This window comes from Phyllobates terribilis, unplaced genomic scaffold (genome assembly GCF_046119375.1).
Source record: "Phyllobates terribilis strain yellow unplaced genomic scaffold, ASM4611937v1 Scaffold_1__5_contigs__length_1240528914, whole genome shotgun sequence".
Taxonomy (NCBI): Eukaryota; Metazoa; Chordata; class Amphibia; order Anura; family Dendrobatidae; genus Phyllobates; species Phyllobates terribilis.
The window spans coordinates 1,116,686,725-1,116,712,643 of NW_027362761.1; the positions used below are offsets into that span (position 1 = coordinate 1,116,686,725).

At 48.2% G+C, this 25,919-nt stretch overlaps 1 protein-coding gene across 2 annotated transcripts in view; it reads left to right on the top strand.

Annotated features, from left to right (window-relative positions):
- The window catches only part of LGI2 (leucine rich repeat LGI family member 2), a 61,026-nt gene that overhangs the window by 23,569 nt on the left and 11,538 nt on the right, over positions 1–25,919 (top strand). For both annotated transcript variants that reach the window (XM_073646694.1, XM_073646684.1), the window contains 2 exons: positions 1–72; positions 181–252. In XM_073646694.1, the coding sequence (XP_073502795.1) occupies positions 1–72; positions 181–252 (144 nt within the window). The remainder of the gene's footprint in view (positions 73–180; positions 253–25,919) is intronic.

The following is a 25,919-nucleotide window of genomic DNA, read 5'->3' on the forward strand; positions in this document are numbered from 1 at the left end:
GTTTATTGAAGGAAATAAAATAGAGACTATTTCCAGACAAGCATTCAGAGGCCTCCGTGACCTGACCCATCTGTGAGTCCGGGGATCTGTTTTATATTCTGCTCAGATTTGTTCACTTTGTCGCTGTGCATTCATTTCGGCGGTGGAGACTCATGCTCAATTACTTGTCCCTTTTTCTAGATCCCTGGCCAATAACCAGATTAAGACTCTGCCAAGAGACATCTTCAGTGATTTGGATTCTCTTATTGAGTTGTAAGTGTCTTACGGTTCCTCTTGATTCTCTATTAATCCTTGCCTTTCATTGTTTATTCTTGTTTGTATGGCCGTTTACCCATCTGATATAAGAAGCCGAGCCGCGGCTAGTTATTTCCATCTTTCTTTATACAGTTGGCATCACTGATTTCCACAGAAGTTGGATAGACTGTAACTTCCCACAAAGTCAGTAATTTGATTCACCCGTGTCCCACGACTAGGAAAAAGTTTGGTTTGAGATGTGCAAGATCGTTTGATTTTTTTTTTGCTTGATAGAATAATTGATATCATCTTATGCATATAATTACTCAATGCATTAATGTTTGTTCATGTTTGCTGCACAGAACTAAGAAAATTGGGCAAAGACCTCGCTAGTGTTCAGGTCTACATGCTTCACCATTTTTCTCCACTCTAAAAGGGCAGTATTCTTTGAGGGTGGTCCTCAGTATCCATTTTTTTTACAAAATCTCTCTCCCATTTAAAGAGAATCTGTTAGTAGGATCAACCCTCCTAAGCCATCTATATGAGCATGTAGGTCATAGGAAGCTGAATAAAGTGATACCTTGATATCTGCGATCTAATGTCTTATTCCACAGAAATCTTCATTTTTGTTAATATGTAAATGAGCTGTTAAGATCTCCTCCAGAGCTTATTTTACATGAAAGGAGGCGTTACCAGTGTGAGACGTGTAATGACTGACCGTCTGCTCTCTTGATCTACATGTCTCACACTGGTAGCTCACCTTTTCATGTAAAATAATCTCCGGAGGCAGATTTTCATGCAGATCAGTGTCCGGCCCATAGATCTTAACAGCTCATTTACATATTAAGAAAATGTAGATTTCTCTAGAATAAGACATCAGATTGCTGATATCGTAATGTTATTCAGCTTCCTATGACCTACATGCCCATATAGACTGCTTAGGAGGGTTGATCCTACTAACAGATTCTCTTTAATGTGGCAGGGTAGCACCCCTATCATCTGCATTTTCTTCTTCATTCACAATAGAGTGCAGTTCACATGCATATCTGGGGTATTAAACATGGATGGTTGTCCTTCCTCTTTAAGGTGAACCTGTCATGCTGCCCAAACCACAGGCAGTATGAATCAGATCCTGACTGCATGACTGCAGTCAGGAATATTTTTTAAATATAGTTAAAAGATCTGGCAGGGAACCATAGAAAGAAATAAAACTAGTCTTCCTCCGCCCCTTGCTGTATTCTCCCAATGTAGCTGTAGATTATTGACAGGTTTCTTCCATAGCGAAAGACCTGTCAATTATCTCTAGCAGTGCTGGAATAAGCCGGCAGGTGACACCTCCAGACTAGTCTCATTTCCACTGAAACTTTTTTATTTTTGCATTGACATAGCTTTATCATACCTTGTTTTTTGCATGCTATATTTTTAAAGGGCACTAATACATTTTCAATATAATTATCAAAATAACGGGGAAAAAAAATTGCATCTGTGGTATGTCTGTCCCTGATGTATTTTACCCTCGTCTATTAATAATCACTGCATTTATATGAGTAGAAACAAGTCGATAAAAATCATTAAAGGGATCCTGTCAGGTTGGGTAACACTATTCACCTGCAGATATAGGGTTTTTCTACAAGTTAATAGTGTTATGAAGGAGCCCACTGGGTGCCGCACTCTCAGTACAATGGTCAGGTACCTCCATAACGCTATTATCCTGTAGATTAACCCTATATATGCAGATTAATAGCATAACCGGACATAACAGGTTCCCTTTAATATCATAAGTAAAATGAATTTTCACCAAATTTTTCATGTTGAACTGGACATACGATGTAATAGTTTCTACAAAGCTAATAAAATGTTTGTTTGTTTTTTATTTAGTCTCTCTGATGCACAGAAATTAGCAATCAAAGTATTTGGCACCTAATAAATTAACTTTTGTTTAGTCCAAGTGGTTGTTATCAGACACTTTTCACTCGGGGCGTGTACTTCTTCTCCCTGTATGATGCTGACCAATTATAAGCAAGCAGCTACAAAGCAGGAAAAGAACACTCCTCCACCATGGCTTAGACTAAGTTTCTGTGTGTAAAGATGTATGACAGAGAGCTCTGATCTCCTGGTCTAACCTCCTGCATGATTAGAAGTGATGCAAGTATAGCACAGATGACTAACACATTTCAGTTAAGTTCCCAGCAGTTCATGTGTGTGTGTGTGTGTGTTTTGGGGGAGCTTAGTTTAGCTGTGCCATAGTACAAATCCTCCTATCAGCTCTCCTCCTCTAATAGCACTGTCACCTCTGCTGTTCTGCCCCTCCCCCACACTGCAGTCCAGAGATGTGTCAGTAATCACACTAATGTCTATTGTGTTCAGAGCAATATGTAATGAAAAGCACATAGCCATTTCAATGGTGACCATTAGCTACTCTCCAAGAATAGAATATAAAAACAAGAAGCTAAAAAAGTATATCTTATATCAGGATTACATACTGTATATAAAAAATTATTTATGTAATCAGAAAAAATACACTGCTCAAAAAAATAAAGGGAACACTCAAATAACACATCCTAGATCTGAATGAATGAAATATTCTCATTGAAAACTTTGTTCTGTACAAAGTTGAATTTGTTGTCAGCACAATCACACAAAAATCATCAATGGAAATCAAATTTATTAACCAATGGAGGCCTGGATTTGGAGTCACCCCCAAAATTAAAGTGGAAAAACACACTACAGGCTGATCCAACTTTGATGTAATGTCCTTAAAACAAGTCAAAATGAGGCTCAGTATTGTGTGTGGCCTCCACGTGCCTGTATGACCTCCCTACAACGCCTGGGCATGCTCCTGATGAGGTTGCGGATGGTCTCCTGTGGGATCTCCTCCCAGACCTGGACTAAAGCATCCTCCAACTCCTGGACAGTCTGTGGTGCAACGTGACGTTGGTGGATGGAGCGAGACATGATGTCCCAGATGTGCTCAATCGGATTCAGGTCTGGGGAACAGGCGGGCCAGTCCATAGCTTCAATGCCTTCATCTTGTAGGAACTGCTGACACACTCCAGCCACATGAGGTCTGGCATTGTCCTGCATTAGGAGGAACCCAGGGCCAACCGCACAAGCATATGGTCTCACAAGGGGTCTGAGGATCTCATCTCGGTACCTAATGGCAGTCAGACTACCTCTGGCGAGCACATGGAGGGCTGTGCGGCCCTCCAAAGAAATGCCACCCCACACCATTACTGACCAAACCGGTCATGCTGAAGGATGTTGCAGGCAGCAGATCTCTCTCCATGGCGTCTCCAGACTCTGTCACGTCTGTCACATGTGCTCAGTGTGAACCTGCTTTCATCTGTGAAGAGCACAGGGCACCAGTGGCGACTTTGCCAATCCTGGTGTTCTGTGGCAAATGCCAAGCGTCCTGCATGGTGGTGGGCTGTGAGCACATCCCCCATCTTTGGACATCGGGCCCTCATACACCTTCATGGAGTCGGTTTCTAACCATTTGTGCAGACACATGCACATTTGTGGCCTGCTGGAGGTCATTTTGCAGGGCTCCCACAGTGCTCCTCCTGTTCCTCCTTGCACAAAGGTGGAGGTAGCGGTCCTGCTGCTGGGTTGTTGCCCTCCTATGGCCCCTCCACGTCTCCTGGTGTACTGGCCTGTCTTCTGGTAGCGCCTCCAGCCTCTGGACACTACGCTGACAGACACAGCAAACCTTCTTGTCACAGCTCGCATTGATGTGCCATCCTGGATGAGCTGCACTACCAGAGCAACTTCTGTGGGTTGTAGAGTCCGTCTCATGCTACCACGAGTGTGAAAGCACAACCAACATTCAAAAGTGACCAAAACATCAGCCAGAAAGCATTGGTACTGAGATGTGGTCTGTGGTCCCCACCTGCAGAACCACTCCTTTATTGAGGGTGTCTTGATAATTGCCAATAATTTCCATCTATTGTCTATTCCATTTGCACAACAGCATGTGAAATTGATTGTCAATCAGTGTTGCTTCCTAAGTGGACAGTTTGATTTCACAGAAGTTTGATTTACTTGGAGTTATATTCTGTTGTTTAAGTGTTCCCTTTATTTTTTTGAGCAGTGTATAAGATGACAATATCCAGCACACTGGCAACCTAGCAGTGCATATAGGAAGACAGAATAGGTACATGAAAAGTATCAGGCTAGCAAGTAATGGAAACAATGGTCAAAAACCTACATTATGAATATACAGTATACCCATTCACATGTATATGGGAAAAAAGACCCTACCTATAGTATAGAGTAGGGTCACCACCAGGGGTGGATTAAGAGTAGCAAGGGCCCCGGGCAGTTTAGAAGGCGCGGGCCCCCGCAAGCCCCCCCCCCCCACACACACACCTGATGTATCACGTGACATGTCACATGATTCCCTGTGATAGATCATGTGATAATGCACGTGAAATTAATTTGGCACAATATTCATTGTAATCATTTTTTTTAGGCTGTGTGCCCACTATGCGTTTGTTAAGCGTTTCCGCAGCGGCAATTCCGCTGCAGAAACGCTTAAGAAACGCTTGGTAGAAGGTCTGCCATGTTCCCCAATGATAATCCGCATGTGCTGTGCACATGCTGCGGAAATTTCCGCTGCGGATTATCATTGCGGAAAAATACACAGCACTACCAATTATTTTGCGCAAGCGCGGCGCTTTCGCCGCCATTGACTTGCATTGGAACACATGGAATCCGCATCACTGTATCTGTAGATGAGTAATCCATGCGTTTCAATCTGCGGATGGTACCCGGGTTTGGAGAAGAGGAGACTCTCCTCCGGACCCGGGTACCATAGAATCTGTAAAAAAAGAATAAAATAAAAAATAAATATTATACTTACCTTCTGATGGCCCCCGGTGTCCTTAGCGATGCGTCCTGGCTTGCCGGCAGCTCGCGATGGTCTGAAAAGGACCTGCCGTGACGTCATTTAGTCATGTGACGGGTCACTCGACCGCTGACGTCGGCAGGCCATCAGAAGGTAATTATATATTTATTTTTTACCATTCTTTTACGGTCACACTATATAAATCTATGCTGGTTGCATGGATTTATATAGTGTGACCAAGTTGTCAAGCACTTTCCAAGTGATGCTAAAATCGCTTGGAAAGCGCTTGTCAACCCGCATGCAGAAATGCATGTGAAGAACGCTTCACATCCGCAAGTTCCTGGCAGGAAAAACGCATGTACAATCCGCATGCGTTTTTTCTGCCAGGGAGATGCTGAAACGCTCAAAAAAAATCCGGAGCATTTCTGCATCGTGGGCACATAGCCTTACATTAATTGTATGAGTCAATATTGAGCGCACGTAGCCATCTATACACAGCAGGAGGCCGCACGTAGCCATCTATACACAGCGGGAGGCCGCATGTAGCCATCTATACACAGCGGGAGGCCGCACGTAGCCATCTATACACAGCGGGAGGCCGCACGTAGCCATCTATATACAGCGGGAGGCCGCATGTAGCCATCTATACACGGCGGGAGGCCGCACGGCGTCATCTATACACAGCAGGAGGCCGCACGGAGCCATCTATACACAGCAGGAGCCCGCACGGCGCCATCTATACTCAGCGGGGGGGCGCACGGCGCCATCTATACACAGCAGGAGGCCGCACGTAGCCATCTATAACCAAGCAATGTGAACTGAGGTCTAAGATGGTAGACATGCAAGAAATAGGAGCATGTTCACACTAGCAAAAAGAAGCAAAACCTACAAAAGACAAAAAATATATCTCATACCCTACCATCATTATATATATAAATGTAAAGCAAAGTTGCATAATAAATATAGGGTACTTAGTGAACTATTTTTGATCAAAAAAAGTATACAAGCCGTCCCACCAGCAGCAAGGTGACCCTAAATTGGGACGGTACATATACTGCCTATATTAAAAACCTTACTGTATATCAAAGTTGAAGTAATGCATATAAAAGGGTAGACAAATAGGACCGGGTCCCAACTCCAGACCATCTAGGCCCGTGGTAAGCTACATATATACTAATCAGCTCAACAAAGGGGATGCCACACCCTTAAATTGCACAGAATGCAAACAAGACAAAAAAACAAGCAATGTGAACTGAGGTCTAAGATGGTAGACATGCAAGAAATAGGAGCATGTTCACACTAGCAAAAATAAGCAAAACCTACAAAAGACAAAAAATATATCTCATACCCTACCATCATTATATATATAAATGTAAAGCAAAGTTGCATAATAAATATAGGGTACTTAGTGAACTATTTTTGATCAAAAAAAGTATACAAGCCGTCCCACCAGCGGCAAGGTGACCCTAAATTGGGACGGTACCTATACTGCCTATATTAAAAACCTTACTGTATATCAAAGTTGAAGTAATGCATATAAAAGGGTAGACAAATAGGACCGGGTCCCAACTCCAGACCACCTAGGCCCGTGGTAAGCTACATATATACTAATCAGCTCAGCAAAGGGGATGCCACACCCTTAAATTGCACAGAATGCAAACAAGACAAAAAACCAAGCAATGTGAACTGAGGTCTAAGATGGTAGACATGCAAGAAATAGGAGCATGTTCACACTAGCAAAAAGAAGCAAAACCTACAAAAGACAAAAAATATATCTCATACCCTACCATCATTATATATATAAATGTAAAGCAAAGTTGCATAATAAATATAGGGTACTTAGTGAACTATTTTTGATCAAAAAAAGTATACAAGCCGTCCCACCAGCAGCAAGGTGACCCTAAATTGGGACGGTACCTATACTGCCTATATTAAAAACCTTACTGTATATCAAAGTTGAAGTAATGCATATAAAAGGGTAGACAAATAGGACCGGGTCCCAACTCCAGACCACCTAGGCCCGTGGTAAGCTACATATATATTAATCAGCTCAACAAAGGGGGATGCCACACCCTTAAATTGCACAGAATGCAAACAAGACAAAAAACCAAGCAATGTGAACTGAGGTCTAAGATGGTAGACATGCAAGAAATAGGAGCATGTTCACACTAGCAAAAAGAAGCAAAACCTACAAAAGACAAAAAATATATCTCATACCCTACCATCATTATATATATAAATGTAAAGCAAAGTTGCATAATAAATATAGGGTACTTAGTGAACTATTTTTGATCAAAAAAAGTATACAAGCCGTCCCACCAGCGGCAAGGTGACCCTAAATTGGGACGGTACCTATACTGCCTATATTAAAAACCTTACTGTATATCAAAGTTGAAGTAATGCATATAAAAGGGTAGACAAATAGGACCGGGTCCCAACTCCAGACCACCTAGGCCCGTGGTAAGCTACATATATACTAATCAGCTCAACAAAGGGGATGCCACACCCTTAAATTGCACAGAATGCAAACAAGACAAAAAACCAAGCAATGTGAACTGAGGTCTAAGATGGTAGACATGCAAGAAATAGGAGCATGTTCACACTAGCAAAAAGAAGCAAAACCTACAAAAGACAAAAAATATATCTCATACCCTACCATCATTATATATATAAATGTAAAGCAAAGTTGCATAATAAATATAGGGTACTTAGTGAACTATTTTTGATCAAAAAAAGTATACAAGCCGTCCCACCAGCGGCAAGGTGACCCTAAATTGGGACGGTACCTATACTGCCTATATTAAAAACCTTACTGTATATCAAAGTTGAAGTAATGCATATAAAAGGGTAGACAAATAGGACCGGGTCCCAACTCCAGACCACCTAGGCCCGTGGTAAGCTACATATATGCTAATCAGCTCAACAAAGGGGATGCCACACCCTTAAATTGCACAGAATGCAAACAAGACAAAAAACCAAGCAATGTGAACTGAGGTCTAAGATGGTAGACATGCAAGAAATAGGAGCATGTTCACACTAGCAAAAAGAAGCAAAACCTACAAAAGACAAAAAATATATCTCATACCCTACCATCATTATATATATAAATGTAAAGCAAAGTTGCATAATAAATATAGGGTACTTAGTGAACTATTTTTGATCAAAAAAAGTATACAAGCCGTCCCACCAGCGGCAAGGTGACCCTAAATTGGGACGGTACCTATACTGCCTATATTAAAAACCTTACTGTATATCAAAGTTGAAGTAATGCATATAAAAGGGTAGACAAATAGGACCGGGTCCCAACTCCAGACCACCTAGGCCGCACGTAGCCATCTATACACGGCGGGAGGCCGCACGGCGCCATCTATACACAGCAGGAGGCCGCACGTAGCCATCTATAAACAGCGGGAGGCCGCACGGCGCCATCTATACACAGCGGGAGGCCGCACGGCGCCCCCCCCAGAGACAGCAGGAGGCCACACGGCGCCATCTATACTCAGCAGGATGCCACACGCAGTCACGCACGCAGTCACGCACGCACACAAACATATACAGACATATACATACACGCATAAACACATTTGAAACACAAAAATACATATAAACAGACATCACACAATGATATCTGCCTGCACACACACACACACACACATACATATACACACTCACTCACTCGCTCACTCACTCATACACACACACACAGACAGACACACACACACTCACCATCCCCCGGCTCGGCTCCAGTCCTCCTGCTCTTTTCCGGTGCAGCACTGCAGGCCGGGTGCGCACTGCGTGACGTCACAGCTAGGAGACATGGCCGCGCACAGGGCCGTGTCTCCTAGCAGTGACTCGGCCGGGCCAGCACAGGGAAGTTAACTGCTGCAGTGCTGGCCCGGCCGAAGAAGAAGCAGCGGCCTTGCTCCGCTGCTGGGGGAGCGGTGCAGGGGCCCCACCCGCCACTGTTTGCCGGTATGTGCAGCGGCGCCGCACATATAATGAGGGCAATGTGGCCATAGACACCCCGGAGCCCCGGGCCCCCTGGAGGTTCGGGACCCCGGGCGGTAGCCCGGATTGCCCTCATTATAATCCACCTATGGTCACCACAGATGTATAATCCCCAATGCGTGTTTTGCGTGATCTTGCTTCCCATGGGGTCAGCATCATTCAGTATCATACAGGGAGAATAAGTGCACGCCTCAAGTGGAAACTATCTGAAAACACCCACTTGGACTAAAGAAAAGTTAGCTCATTAGGTGCCAATAGTTCGATTGCTAATCTCTCGGCAACGGAGAAGTCAAATAAAATTAATAAATAAATAAATAAATGTTTCACTCCTTTCAACAGCCATTATGACATGGTGCGTCCAATTCAACATGAAACATTTGGTGAAGTGTTCTCTTTAAATATGTCTAAGGTCCATGACCACATCAGGTGGAACCTCCTAGTATCAGACAATGAGCAAAAGTATCATTCATATTCCATCAAAAACATGCCCCTTCCCCCACCCTCATTCTATGGAGCCAAACTTAGGTGATCTTTGAAGAATTTATTCTTTTCAGCAGATCTGCAGGTTGTCCTCATTTTGCAGTCTTAACTGTATTAAATATAGTAAATGCCATTAGAGTTTTTATAATTGTAGATTGTAGATTTTTATTCTGCGTACTCTGCTATAATTTATTTACGCTGCTGCTCTCTAATGTAACAAGTCTAATTGTTAATAATTCATGAGCCTAAACATCTTTTCTTCCTTGTAAATATGGAAGGAACCCACAGAGACTGCCTCTTCATATAAATACATGTCACAGTCTTACGTCTCATCATCTTTACTATGGCAATATCTTTTTGAATGCTGTGATATAGTTTAGAGATGTAATGGACTAGTGCTCCTACTAATGTACTTTTAATGTTCTTCTTCCTGCATGCTGACAATGTTGCTTAAAGTCAATCCTGCTCTTCTTCACTTTGTAGGGGGTTTAGAATCATAGCGCAAAGTTCCAGGAACCTGATGGTAAATCTGTACCAGCCCACCCCCCCTCACCCACTTTGGCAGAGGGATGCTCATTTTAGAGCCCGGATGCATCCCCGCTATCAATCCACTAAGGACTGTATGCAAAAACCCATCTGTAGGGCAATATTTGCTATCTAGACCATTGTTTTTCTGTGTTTCAAACGCAAGTTCTGTCTAAGTTTCTAATTCCTACACTTTGCTGCACATTAGCTTCTTAACAGAGCAGTCATTTCTGGAGGCTCTTTTTTTTTAATTCGCCTTTCAAGAGCCATCATTTTTTGTATTTTTGTTAAAGTGGTTGCCTCAACTTCTTAAATGGGTAAAATTGCAAAGTTTTTGTAAACACTAGCAACTTTGCAAACCAAATAGCTGGATCCGGCCAGCTTCTGTGCCCCGACACTCCACCGATGTTGCAGAGGCAAAGCCCAGTTCAGACTAGTGGTGTGACCATGCCGCTGGTCTCCACTGTCAACCTTCAAAAAGATTAGACAACCCCTGTAATCCTTTAGCACAATGGACATATAAGTATGTCGGCGCTGGGATCCACAGTGTGGAGGAGGGGGCTCAGGAGCTGAGTCCTTTCCACGCGCTGAAGATGCCAGCTGTATCACACACTAATATAGATTGCGGCCCGTCAACTTCAGGTTTTTTTCTTTGGACAGCCAACTTACACGGCTGAGTTTGAGACCCGTGATTTAAATGCTGTAATCTCTGACAGCAGCCATCCTGGTATTCTTGTGAAGCCCAGATGCCCTTACTCCAGAGACTGACTTTAAAGCCCAACATAATAATTCTTTGACATAAGATAGTTTGTAGTCAGAGGAATTCTAGTACTCGACCCAATAATGCCAGGTCTTTTCTAATATATTGTGGTGATTATGGAGTTGAGATGTCAGATCCTCTGTGTGCCGAAGATCCTTGACCTTTTACGACCAAATTCTCACCTAAGGGTTCTCAAGATGTCTCCACAGTGGTGGGACACAATTCCTAATTGCATTGATCAGGTGTCTTAGGAAGTAGACACTGTATGACTTTAGGGCAATGTCATTGTGATACCACACAAAAAAAATGTCAGGGAGAGGTAGAATGAAAAGTCTATATTAGTGGAAGCGATTTTCCAGACTTCTTACTGGGCCGAGTTTGAGACCCGTGATTTAGATGCTGTAATCTCTGACAGCATCCATCCTGGTATTCTTGTGAACCCCAGAAGCCCTTACTCCAGAGACTGACTTAAAAGCCCAACATAATAATTCTTTGACATAGTCAGAGGAATCCTAAAACTAAACCCAGTAATGCCAGGTCTTTTAGAATATATTGTGATGATTATGGAGTTGAGATGTCAGATCCCCTATCTTTTGCGACCAAATTCTCACCTATGGGTTCTTAAGATGTCTCCACAGTGGTGGGACACAATCCCTAGTTGCATTTGTAGCACCCCGAGGACTCGGCTGCTACAGGGGTATTACACCTCAAACCAGAGGTGTGGTATTCCACTCCCGGGTAAGGATGAAGTGTGGGACTGAGCTCAGCTAGCTGCATGCACTACATACACCCCATTTCCGGGGGACAGAACAACGGTACTCCCACCAAATAGATGTGCAGGTACGATAGCGTCTGTCCCTGGCTGGAGTGGGGGGGGGGGGAGGAACATCCCAGTAGTGTAGGGGCAGATAGGGGAGGGGCTCTGGGCATAGAGGTAGGAGCCCATTGGGTGCTAGTCACCTGGGCTCACACATAGAGGGAGTATATATGGTGGGCACCATCTAGAGACAGGGTGAGTTCAGAGGGAGAGTTCAGCCAGGAGGGCTGACAGGGAGCTGTGGCTCCGTCTGGGCCCAGCTCCAGGGCCAGGCCTGTAGTGGAGAGGAGGAGGAAGAAAGGCCCAGAGACGCAGGACAAGAGGGAACCCTGAGATCCCACAAGTTGACGGGTGAAGGGTTGGCAGAAAAGGGTACCGGATCCCAAGCTGGCAGAGGCAAGATATCCTTAACCAGGAACCGGAGGTCGTGGTCAAGCTTTGGCACGACCCTCACCACACTCACCAGGAAGGCATACCACGAATAGGGTCAGGAAAGCCAGAGAAGGTTTTACCACCAAGAGGCCCGAGGGAGCCGGACAAAGGTGGGTCCCTGGTGGGAACGGCCAGTAGGAAGGAAGAGAGGGGAGCTCAGGACCACGCTCTGGAACTGCCTGGGGGTTGGCCGAGTCCCACACCTGGTGGATGCAGCACGACTCGGGTGGTCACTCAAGGCCGGAGTGACCGGGGCAACACCTGTGAGTAAAAACCCTGAAACTGCATCACATGTCTCTGAGCTTTCTTGCTGCACCATCACTACCACCATCATCTACACTTGCTGCCCTGAGGCCGTACCCCTCCCGTTGGGGGTTATACCATCTACGCTGCACAACCATATCACCGGCCTCAGCGGACTGTCCTGCAGCAGCAGCCCTAAAGCTGCATTCAACGGGTGGCGTAGTCGTACAACACCCTACTATTCAAGACACTGCCGCTCAGCTTGACTCCCTGGGCACGGACCGGGTCACCGCCACGAGACTACTACTCCCATCGGATCCGGCTCCGGGTAAGCCCTCCCCCGTGCGCGCGATGCCGCGCAATGAAGGCCCAGGGGCGCGTCAACTTTGGCGTAGTCGGCAGGATAACGTGCCCGCAACTACCGGGTACTGCGTGCCTGAAGAAAAGTTCACATTTACCGTAAAAAGGAGTCTCCCGCCAATTCCAGAGGGTCCCCGCCATCGGACGCCATCTCGGATCGTTTCCCGCCGTTTGCCCGCCATCTGCAGCCTTTTCCCGCCATCCACGGAGTTTCCCGCCATAAGGAGACGATTCCCGCCATCTGAGACGATTTCCCGCCCTGGCAGAGCGGACGCCATTGTGGGCGTGCCAGAGGGTGGCAAGAGACCACCTCCCATCGTGGGCCAGGTCCGGGAATGGCGCCAAAAGCGGAAACCGCCCCCACCAGCAGAGACTGCAATGGTAGAAATGTCCATCAGCGTGAGGGGGCTGCCCCTGGAACTGACAATCACCAAGTGGCCCCGGGACCACCCTCAGTATGGGCGGACCAAGAACAAAAGAGAGAGGATGGGTGCAGCCTGGAGGAGTCTGGAAAGATCACACCCGGAGATGGAGGGAGAGTCAGGCAGCACCGACCCTGTGGTCAGGAGCCTGCTGCAGGCCGCCACCCCAGAAGGCCTGGTGGAGATCCTGGCACAGCTCCCCAGAGATCGGGAGCATGCACAGACCGCGCTGGAGGTCCTGGCTCGGAAGATGGCCCGAGTGCAACAAGAAGTACTGACCGAGTGGAGCAGAGAAATGGCCCTGCAGGCTGGAACCCGCCAGCAAAGGACGCCACCCGCAACGAGGAGCACGCCTGCCCCTGAAGATGGTGCAGAAGGGACGACGGCCGGAGACGACGCCGTGGAAGGAGCTGAAGAGACGGAAGCAGGTAAAGGGGACGTCACCACCCCAAGCCTAGTAGCCGTAAGCCTGCCCCAGCTCCCCGTCGCAGAGCCCGAAATCCCACCGACCGTGCCCGTTACTGCACCGCCACCGCTCCGAACTAGGCCTCAAGCGGCAGGAGCCGCGGCCACACCCCCTGTGACGTCACACGTCTCAACCCTGAGCGCGGCCAAGCAGGAAACGTCACCGGCCTGGTCGCAAGGCCGGGTACCCCCGGGCGCCGCCGTCTCCACAGTGCCCTTCACCTTTAGAGTGCCACCGGCCTGGTCGCAAGGCCTGGTGAATCCGGGCGCCGTTGCCCCCATCGCGCCCTCAACCTCCACAGTGCTGCCCCTAGGCGAAGACCTATTTGCGCAACATACTTGCCCGGATGGGCAGCCCTTTGAGTGGCCGCCGGAATACATCAGTCCCCGATTCCGGAAGGAATGGCCCCTGTGTGAGCCCCTGATTCCGGCTCCGGCGCCCGCCAAGATCACCCCACTCCCGTTGGAGGAGGCGCAGTTCGCATGGGACCCCACCGGTGAAAACCTCATGGGGTTCACCCAAGAGACCCGGGCGGCCGCAGCCCAGCGTGCGGAGTGCTGCCGACAACAACTAGAGGTCTTCAACAAAGAACGGCAAGAGAGGCGGGTCCGCGAGAAGCGGCTGCAGGTACAGAGCGCGGAGCAGAAACGCCGGACCCGGCGAAACCCCCGTGCAGCCCACGGTCCCCGCGCCACCGGGACCGTAATCAAGTTCCAACTGGAGCACGGTTGGGGCTTTATCCGGGATCACAGAACCCCCGGCGACGTCTTCGTCACCCGTAGGGATGTTGAGTCCCACCTGCCAGAGGGACACCGCGGACGTGACCTTTACCTGGGTGATGAGGTCACCTTCACCCGGCATCAGTGTGCCAAAGGACCGTACGCCCTTCACGTGCACCGATTGACGGAGGAAGAGCTGCGGTATGAGGGAGATCAAGAGGACCCGGATGGGTTTGAAGACTACCCTCAGGAAGGAGTAGGAGGGCATCGTCACCAATAAGAGGTGAACAGGACTGTACAAAGTTACCCGTCGGGGTATGAGAACTGTTGCCAATTTAAGTGGTCCCCGTTGGGACTAGTGTGAATTGTTCCCCGTGTGTCCTTATCCCCACAGGCTGAGGACTGTGAGCAGCCATTCCTTATCCCCACAGGCTGAGGACTGTGAGCAGCCATTCCCCTATTCCCCACTGGCCGAGGACTGAGAGCGGCCATACCCTGTAAATAGTTGCGCTTCCTAAAGCGCCCCCTTCTGGTTTTATAAAGAACTGTTTTTTTTTCTACTAGTGACTGTTGCACTTTACCCGGTCACAAGTTGCACCGTGGCCGGAGGAACAAGAATGCTTTATATGGAAAAGTTTTATATCAAAAGTTTATGCTGCTAAGATAGTAATCTAAAAAGTTACCTGTAATATTATATCTTTTGATAATGTTTTATATGTTAGTGTATGTTTTAAAAAAAGTTTGTATGTTTTGGTATGTTTTATTCTTTTCCAGCCCGAGGACGTGCTGTGATTTACCAGGGGGGAATGTAGCACCCCGAGGACTCGGCTGCTACAGGGGTATTACACCTCAAACCAGAGGTGTGGTATTCCACTCCCGGGTAAGGATGGAGTGTGGGACTGGGCTCAGCTAGCTGCATGCACTACATACACCCCATTTCCGGGGGACAGAACAACGGTACTCCCACCAAATAGATGTGCAGGTACGATAGCGTCTGTCCCTGGCTGGAGTGGGGGGGGGGGGGAGGAAGTGTAGTGTAGGGGCAGATAGGGGAGGGGCTCTGGGCATAGAGGTAGGAGCCCATTGGGTGCTAGTCACCTGGGCTCACACATAGAGGGAGTATATATGGTGGGCACCATCTAGAGACAGGGTGAGTTCAGAGGGAGAGTTCAGCCAGGAGGGCTGACAGGGAGCTGTGGCTCCGTCTGGGCCCAGCTCCAGGGCCAGGCCTGTAGTGGAGAGGAGGAGGAAGAAAGGCCCAGAGACGCAGGACAAGAGGGAACCCTGAGATCCCACAAGTTGACGGGTGAAGGGTTGGCAGAAAAGGGTACCGGATCCCAAGCTGGCAGAGGCAAGATATCCTTAACCAGGAACCGGAGGTCGTGGTCAAGCTTTGGCACGACCCTCACCACACTCACCAGGAAGGCATACCACGAATAGGGTCAGGAAAGCCAGAGAAGGTTTTACCACCAAGAGGCCCGAGGGAGCCGGACAAAGGTGGGTCCCTGGTGGGAACGGCCAGTAGGAAGGAAGAGAGGGGAGCTCAGGACCACGCTCTGGAACTGCCTGGGGGTTGGCCGAGTCCCACACCTGGTGGACGCAGCACGACTCGGGTGGTCACTCAAGGCCGGAGTGACCGGGGCAACACCAGTGAGTAAAAACCCTGAAACTGCATCACATGTCTCTGAGCTTACTTGCTGCACCATCACTACCACCATCATCTACACTTGCTGCCCTGAGGCCGTACCCCTCCCGTTGGGGGTTATACCATCTACGCTGCACAACCATATCACCGGCCTCAGCGGACTGTCCTGCAGCAGCAGCCCTAAAGCTGCATTCAACGGGTGGCGTAGTCGTACAACACCCTACTATTCAAGACACTGCCGCTCAGCTTGACTCCCTGGGCACGGACCGGGTCACCTCCACGAGACTACTACTCCCATCGGATCCGGCTCTGGCTAAGCCCTCCCCCGTGCGCGCGATGCCGCGCAATGAAGGCCCAGGGGCGCGTCACATTAACCAGATGTCTTAAGGCCCCGTCACACTAAGCGACGCTACAGTGATCCCGACAACGATACGACCTGTCAGGGATCGTTGCTGTGTCGCTATGTGGTCGCTGTTGAGATGTCAAACAGTCAGATCTTCCCAACGACGCAGCAACGATGCGGCGACCCGTAACGATCTGTATAACGATGCACACCTATGTGTTTCTGTGTCTGAGTCGTCAGCAAGGTCGTTGGTAAAGTGTCAAACACACCGATGCATGCTACCCAGCGGGACCTCAATGATCAAAGAAATGTCCAGACCATTCCGACACGACCAGCGATCTCACAGCAGGGGCCTGGTCGCTGCTAAGTGTCAAATGTAGCAAGATCGCTACTGAGGTCGCTGTTGCGTCACAAAACTTGTCACTCAGCAGCGATCTTGCTAGCGATCTCGCTTAGTGTGATGGGGCCTCTAGAATGGAGACACAGTATGACTTCAGGGCAATGTCATTGTGGTACCACACAAAAAAAGTCAGGAAGAGGTAGAATGATAAGGCTATAATAGTGGAAGGGATTCTCCAGACTTCTTGCCAAGAAGTTAAAATCAGGAATTCCTAAAAGATATGAAGTATAGTACCCTCATTTTACATTCATGTCAGCACTGGGAGGGATCTGAGGGCATGTGTGACTGCAATATGGATGTGACTTTACTAGTGATGAGCGAGCACTAAAATGCTCGGGTAATCGTTGCTCGGGTCAAGCACATTGGAATACTCAGGTGCTCGGTCCGAGTAACGAGCCCAATGTAAGTCTATGGGAAACTCTAGCATTTTTCCGACGGCTCCCCCCGGCAGTCTGCAGAGGGCCTAAAAATTGCCCAAATCGATGGGAACAGCATGGGGAAGACCCCTGGAAGCATCTCTGACTCCCAGGTCACTGCTGTCAACAACGTTGTCAGAGGTATTACACCACTTTCACGGACATCATCAGACACATCCTGTTTCATTTATGAAGGAGGTATTGTGAAAGTCACAAACAATATTTTTACATCCTTACTATTCTTAAAGGGCCATCAGTCGGCTATGCTTTGTTGTTCCCATTATTAAAGAGTGGCTCTCCTATACTGTTATTGCGTATGCAGTGACTGCAAGGGCTGCCCAAAATTTGGACACAACCCAATAGCCCTTTGAAGAGACATAGAGGAGGGTCTCATTAAAAAAAATGTTCCCATTATAAAGGAGTGGGTCTTCTATAGTGGTAATGCCCATGCTGTGACTGCAAGGGCTGCCAAAATTTGGGAAAAACCCCACTAACAATTTAAAGACACATAGAGCAGGGCCACAGTAATGACATGTTCCCATTAGAAAGGAGCGGGTCTGCTATACAGTTATAGGGTATGCAGTGAGTCCAACGGTTGCCAAAATTTAGGAAAAACCCCACTAACAATTTAAAGACACATAGAGCTGGGCCACAGTAACGACATGTTCCCATTAGAAAGGAGTGGGTCTGCTATACAGTTATAGGGTATGCAGTGAGTCCAAGGGCTGCCAAAATTTAGGAAAAACCCTACTAACAATTTAAAGACACATAGAGCTGGGTTACAGTAATGAGTATAACATGTTCCCATTAAAAAGGAATGGGTCTCCCATACTGTTTGCCTATGGAATGAATGCAACGGTTGCCAAAAATGTGGAGGAACTCCAGTGTCCCTTGCAAGAGACATAGAGGTCGGAGGGCCTCCTGAAAACAATGTTCCCATTATTAGAAAGTGGGTCTCCCATACAGTTTGCCTATGCAGTGAATGCGACAGCTGCCAAACATTTGGAGGAACTGCAATGCCCCTTGCAAGAGACGTAGATATGGTGATATGGTAGATAAGGTGGTGATATGGAGGAAGATGTGGAGGATGAGGATGAGGAGAAGGAGGAGGACAAGAGCAAATAGACAAAATCAGGAAGCATATACCCATGTCTGGGTGTGAAGACAGAGGTGCATGGGAATAGAGTTAGACCTCCCCAAAAAAAACCACTGTATTTGAGTTTATGTTACGCTGCTATCATTTGGTGGTTGTAATGCACACGCCCGGGCTGAGCGGCGTGTGCGTGTGATTCCACTGGACCGTGCCGGAGAGTGATTGCCTGGAGGGGCGTAACTAGGTATTCACCCGATCCGACCAGGGTCGCACGACGGCATACGACGCCAGTGCACCAAGGAGGAACCGAGCAGAGGGACCAGGTGCTACTCCAGGACAGACCCCGGACACGGCTGTTGACCCACACAGGGGAACACAGGAACAGACTGGTTAGGCTGGCGCACTGACTGGTGGGTATAGGCAGGCACGACTGGTATGCAGGCAGGCGGGTATGCAGGCAGGGGGGTACAGGCAAGCACAGCTAGAGTGCAGACAGGGAGGCACTAGCAGGTAGGAACACAGGCGGGATAGGACCCAGTACACACTGGGACTCAGGAACAATACAGACAGAGGGGTACAGGCAAGCACAGCTAGAGTGCAGACAAGGAGGCACTAGCAGGTAGGGACACTGGCGGGATAGGACCCAGTACACACTGGGACTCAGGAACAGAACCACAGATGTGGCGGACAAACACAGCAGAGTGAGGCCGCCCAGAGAGGTGAGCGAGAACAGGGCAGGACAAGACCGCCTGGAGCGGTGAGCAAGAGTAGAGCAGGACAAGGCCGCCAGGAGCGGTGAGCAAAGGGTCAGAGCTGAGCGAGACTGCCGGAGCAGTGAGCAAGAGTAAAGCAGGACGAGACCGCCTGGAGCGGTGAGCAAGAGAGGAGCAAGACTGCCGGAGCAGTGAGCAAAAGGATAAGAGCGGAGCGAGACTGCCGGAGCAGTGAGCAAAAGGATAAGAGCGGAGCAAGGCTGCCGGAGCAGCGAGCAAAGGAGTCAGAGCAGGCTAGAACCGCCGGAGCGGTAAGCAAAGGAGTCAGAGCAGGCTAGAACCGCCGGAGCGGTGAGCAAAGGAGTCAGAGCAGGCTAGAACCGCCGGAGCGGTGAGCAAAGGAGTCAGAGCAGGCTAGAACCGCCGGAGCGGTGAGCAAAGGAGTCAGAGCAGGCTAGAACCGCCGGAGCGGTGAGCAAAGGAGTCAGAGCAGGCTAGAACCGCCGGAGCGGTGAGCAAAGGAGTCAGAGCAGGCTAGAACCGCCGGAGCGGTGAGCAAAGGAGTCAGAGCAGGCTAGAACCGCCGGAGCGGTGAGCAAAGGAGTCAGAGCAGGCTAGAACCGCCGGAGCGGTGAGCAAAGGAGTCAGAGCAGGCTAGAACCGCCGGAGCGGTGAGCAAAGGAGTCAGAGCAGGCTAGGCTAAGCAGGGGGGACAGGGCTCTGTTCACACGGAACAGACAGGAAGGGAAAGGCAGAGCCAGATACCCACAGGGTACTTGCAGTGAAGTAGCGAGTGGACCACAAACTCACAAACGGGAGTATAGAGACAACAAGCAGGAGTTAGGTACGAGTTCAGACTCTGCAGAAAAAGGAAGGGAACGGACATAGAGGCAAAACAGGTAAAGGATAGGAGAGAGTTCAGACTGGAACTGAGTGTACGGAGGAGACCGACACTGCAGCGGAATACAGGAGCGGGTCTGGGAATACGGCCCCCAGAGAGGCAGGACGAACAGGCAAGGAGCGTGTTCAGACAGGACAGACAAGATACAGGAGAGGGTCTAGGTAATCGGCCCCTAGAAGGCGGGAGGAACAGGCTAGGAGCGTGTTCAGACAGGCCTGGAAATACAGCCTCCAGGATAGGCAGACAAGAGAACACAGAACGGGACCTGGCACCTTCAGAGTGCAAGCACACACTGAATGAAACACTATGCTCAGGCAGGGATTGATTGGAGCAGCTGAGCTATATACCAGGTGACAGACAGCAATAGGCTGAGGACGCACAAGGGGTGTGCTCCACAGCAGGTACAAAAAGCAGGAAGTGATCGGGCGCCGCCCTTAAGCAGCAGAAACAGACACAAACAGACAGCATGGAGGGAAGCCAGAGAGACATTCTGGACAGGAAATCAAGTGCGCGCTCTTGCACAGTGGGAGATGGACCACTATGCAAGGACGCCGCCAGGTATGTTACAGTGGTGTTGAGAAGTCTGGCCTAATCCAGCCCTTGTTCATTTTTATAAGAGTCAGCCTGTCAGCATTTTCAGTTGACAGGCAGATGTGTCTATCTGTTATAATTCCACTGGCGGCACTAAAAACCCGCTCTGACAAAACGCTAGCGGCAGGGCAGACCAGGGCCTCCAAGGCATAGAAAGCCAGTTCATGCCACGTGTCCAGCTTGGATACCCAATAATTATAAGTCACAGAGGAATCACGGAGTACTTTGGTACGGTCGGCAAGGTACTACCTCACCATCCTCCGAAACTTTTTCCTCCTTGTGAGAGTACCCCGCGTCTCAGGGCCTGTGCGATGGGAGGGTCTGAGAAAACTGTCCCAGAACTTTGACAGTGTTCCCCTGCCTCTGCTGGATTGCATTTGTTTCTCTCTCGCCTGTACTCCTTGGTTGTCCAACGAATTGTGACCTCTGCTGCCAGCGTTTTCAGATGGGAATTTTTTCAATAATTCAGCAACAAGAGCCTTCTGGTACGTTTCCATTTTATTAGGTCTCTCCTGCGCGGGAATAAGAGACAGATAGTTCTCCTTGTAGCATGGGTCTAGAAGTGTCACCAACCAGTAATGACTGTCATCCAAAATTTGGACAACGCGAGGGTCTCGGGAAAGGCAGCGTAACATAAACTCAGCCATGTGTGCCAGACTGCAAAGAGGCAAGACTTCCATGTCCTCACCAAGAGGATGACTGACCATGCTCTCCTCCTCATCTTCCTCCTCCTTGTCCTCAGGCCATCCACGCTGAACAGACGGTTTGACAATTGTGCAGGTAGTACCGTCTATAGCGCAGGAAACTAGCTCCTATTCTTCCTCCTCCTCATTGTCACCCAATCCACGTTGGGATGAGATGAGGCTGGGCTGTGTGAAATCTCCCTGTATGGTTCCTTGCTCCATCTCATCATGCTCTGCCTGCAATGCATCCTCTTTAATTGTGAGCACAGAGTGTTTCAGAAGACAGAGAAGCGGGATGGTGACGCTAATTATGGCATCATCGCCGCTCACCATCTTGGTGTAGTCCTCAAAGTTTTGGAGGATGGTACATAGGTCTGACATCCATGTCCACTCCTGAGGTCTTATGTGTGGATTCTGAACTGAATACCGACGGCCTTGTTGATGCTGGTACTCAACAACTGCTCTCTTCTGCTTACAAATCCTTCCCAACATCTGCAATGTAGAGTTCCAATGCATGGGGACATCGCAGATCAGTCGATGAGCTGGAAGGTGCAAATGCTGCTGAAGCACGGCAAGGGCGGCAGAAGCTGTAGCTGACTTTCTAAAATGGGCACACAGGCAGCGTACTTTAACAAGCAGATCCGGCAGCTCCAGGTAGGATTTGAGAAACCGCTGAACCACGAGGTTAAGCACATGGGCCAGGCATGGTGGGTGTGTGAGCTCGCCTCGCCTCAGAGCCGCCACCAGGTTCCGGCCATTGTCACACACGACCATGCTTGGCTGTAGGGTCAGCGGTGTCCACCACAGATTTGCCTACTCTTTCAGAGCTGTCCACAACTTTTCCGCATTGTGCGGTTTGTCATCTAAGCATATTAGCTTCAGCACAGCCTGATACTGCTTGGCCGAGGCAGTGCTGCAGTGCTTCCATCTTGCGACTGATGTGGTCATTTCGGAGATGGAGTCTGAAGAGGAGGAGGAGGTGCAGGAGCTGTAGAATGTGGGGGCAACCCTGATTGACCCAGGGCCCGCAATGCTCGGCATCGGGAGGACGTGTTCCGTCCCAAGGTCTGACTGGGTCCCGGCTTCCACTATATTAACCCAGTGTGCCATCAGCGAGATGTACCGTCCCTTCCCACAAGCACTTGTCCATGTGTCCGTGGTTAAGTGGACTTTCCCAGTAACTGCATTGTTGAGGGTATGGCTAATGTTGTGGGACACGTGCTCGTGTAATGCGGGGACAGCACACCGGGAGAAATAGTGGTGGCTGGGGACCAAGTACCGAGGGACGGCCTCCGCCATCTGGTTGCGGAAAGCTTTCATCTCCACAAGCCTAAAAGGCAACATTTTGAGTGCAAGCAGTCACGAAATGTGTGAATTTAGTAGTGTGGCCTGTGGGGCATTGGCTGCATATTTGCGCTTGCATTCCAAGGACTGGGGTAGGGACAACTGAACGCTGCGCTGGGACAAGGACACTTGCTGATGGTGCTAGTTGAGAGTGTATAACGACACTTGCAGGGCGGGAGGCATCTTGGCATGCGCCATGTACAAGGGATTGGTGTGCACGCACAACAGCAGAAGAAGCAGTGGTGTCACCCGCAGACACTGTTTCTGGACCCCGGGGTTTAGCCCACTTAGTCGGGTGCTTTGCTGCCATGTGCCTGATCATGCTGGTGGTGGTCAGGCTGCTAGTTTTGCTACCCCTGCTGATGCTGGCCTGGCAGGTGGTGCAAATGGCCTTTTGGGTTTATCTGCAGAGTCTTTTAAAAAACAACCAGACTCGGGAAGACCTAACAGTTGTACTGGCAACTTCCGTCGTGTTGGTGTTACGAAGAACGCTTTCCCGCCTTGTGCCTGCGGCCACAACACTGCTTCTTCCTGCCTGTTGTGGTGCTACGCCTCCCTCCCCCTGTGTGCTGCTGTCCTCGCTCTGTATGTCCCCCTGCCAGGTTGGGTTAGTTACCATATCATCCACCACCTCGTCTTCCACTTCCGCACCCTGGTCCTCCTCCTGACTTTCTGGCAATTGTGTCTCGTCATCATCATCATCCACCTCTTGCGACAGTAATTGCACTTTCCCACCGTTGCCTTCGTGTGACCGTGACTGCTCAAATATTTGGGCATCACTACACGCGTTCTCCTCTTGACTCGCTTGAAGCTGACCGGGCGAGAGGCCCGAATCTACAAATGGAAATGTGAACAGCTCTTCTGAGTGTCCAAGTGTGGGATCAGTTGTCTCCGGGCACTCGACATGGTGGGAGGAAGGAGGATCATGGTGAGGAATATGCGGTCCAGACTCACGGCTACTGAGACTTGATCGTGTGGAAGACAGGGTGGTAGTGGTGGTGGCAAAGTGACTGGAAGCATTATCTGCTATCTAACCAACAACCTTTTGACACTGCTCTGGGTTCAATAGTGGTGCACTGCGGTCCCCTAGTAATTGGGAAAGGAAGGTTGAGCGACAAGATGTGGGTGTTTGTTGTGGCACAATTTCAGCTTACCCACGGCCACGTCCTCGACCTCTGCATGCACCATCACCATCATGTCCACTTCCCTGTCCCTTGCCATGCACCTAGCTCATTTTAAATGGAGGACAATACTTTCCACGTTCACGAAAAATGGCTGATTTTGGAACGCAGTTATATGTGATACGTCTGACAGAGAACTACGATTTTAAATAGCAGGCTTGTAATTTACTAATATTATTCTACAGAGAGACTTAGTGTGAATAGCTTGACCGACACACTGCAACGAAATGAAAATGGAAGAAATGGCTGATTTTGGAACGCAGTTATATGTGATACGTCTGACAGAGAACTACGATTTTAAATAGCAGGCTTGTAATTTACTAATATTATTCTACAGAGAGACTTAGTGTGAATAGCTTGACCGACACACTGCAACAAAATGAAAATGGAAGAAATGGCTGATTTTGGAACACTCTTATAGGTGATATGTCTGACAGAAAACCATCGTTTTAAATAGCACGCTTGTAATTTACTAATATTATTCAACACAGAGACCTAGTGTGAATATCTTGACCGACACACTGCAACGAAATGAAAATGGAAGAAATGGCTGATTTTGGAACACTCTTATAGGTGATATGTCTGACAGAAAATCACGGTTTTAAATAGCAGGCTTGTAATTTACTAATATTATTCAACACAGAGACCTAGTGTGAATAGCTTGACCAATACACTGCAACGAAATGAAAATGGAAGAAATGGCTGATTTTGGAACACTCTTATAAGTGATATGTCTGACAGAGAACCATGGTTTTAAATAGCAGGCCTGTAATTTACTAATACTATTCTTCACAGACACCTAGTGTGAATAGCTTGACCGACACACTGCAACAGAATGGAAAAGGAGGCCAATATTTTCCACGTTCAGTTCAAATTTCTGGATTTTTATCGCTGAAATATGGAACAGATCTGGCTGTATTCTTCAGTGCTAACAAGCAAATGGAGCAGAAAAATGGTGTACTCTGGTTAGCTTTTTAAGCAAATAACCAGGATGAAGATCAAAAAATGTTTTTCCCAGGCCCCTGATATGTGGGGCTATGTCTACAAATATCTGTAATTATTACAGCACCAGCAGACAGGACGTTCAATGGACCCTCTTGCGCTATATGCACCTCAATCTGCCACATATACTGTCAGCCTGCCTAACACTGATTATATGTAACTGCATTAGTCCTCAGAAGGACTGTTAGTTCATATGGATATATATATATACACATATAGTGTATATACAGTGCAGAGCAAAAGTTTGGACACACCTCATTTAAAGATTTTTCTGTATTTTCATGACTATGAAAATTGTACATTCACACTGAAGGCATCAAAACTATGAATTAACACATGTGGAATTATATAGTTAACAAAAAAGTGTGAAACAACTGAAAATATGTCTTATATTCTAGGTTCTTCAAAGTATCCACCTTTTGCTTTGATGACTGCTTTGCACACTCTTGGCATTCTCTTGATGAGCTTCAAGATGTAGTCACCGGAAATGTTTTTCACTTCACAGGTGTGCCCTGTCACATTTAATAAGTGTGATTTCTTGCCTTATAAATGTTATAAATGGGGTTGGGACCATCAGCTGTGATGTGCAGAAGTCTGGTGGATACAAAGCTGATAGTCCTACTGAATAGACTGTTAGAATTTGTATTATGGCAAGAAAAAAGCAGCTAAGTAAAGAAAAACGAGTGGCCATCATTACTTTAAGAAATGAAGGTCAGTCAGTGCGAAAAATTGGGCAAACTTCGAAAGTGTCCCCAAGTGCAGTTGCAAAAAACATCAAGCACTACAAAGAAACTGGCTCACATGAGGACCGCCCCAGGAAAGGAAGACCAAGAGTCATCTCTGCTTCTGAGGATAAGTTTGTCCGAGTCACCAGCCTCAGAAATCGCAGGTTAACAGCAGCTCAGATTAGAGACCAGCTCAATGCCACACAGAGTTCTAGCAGCAGACACATCTCTACAACAACTGTTAAGAGGAGACTTTGTGCAGCAGACCTTCATGGTAAAATAGCTGCTAGGAAACCACTGCTAAGGACAGGCAACAAGCAGAAGAGACTTGTTTGGGCTAAAGAACACAAGGAATGACATTAGACCAGTGGAAATCTGTGCTTTGGTCTGATGAGTCCAAATTTGAGATCTTTTGTTCCAACCACCGTATCTTTGTGTGACGCAGAAAAAGTGAACGGATAGACTCTACATGCCTGGTTCCCACCGTGAAGCATGGAGGAGGAGGTGTGATGGTGTCGGGGTGCTTTGCTGGTGACACTGTTGGGGATTTATTCAAAATTGAAGGCATAC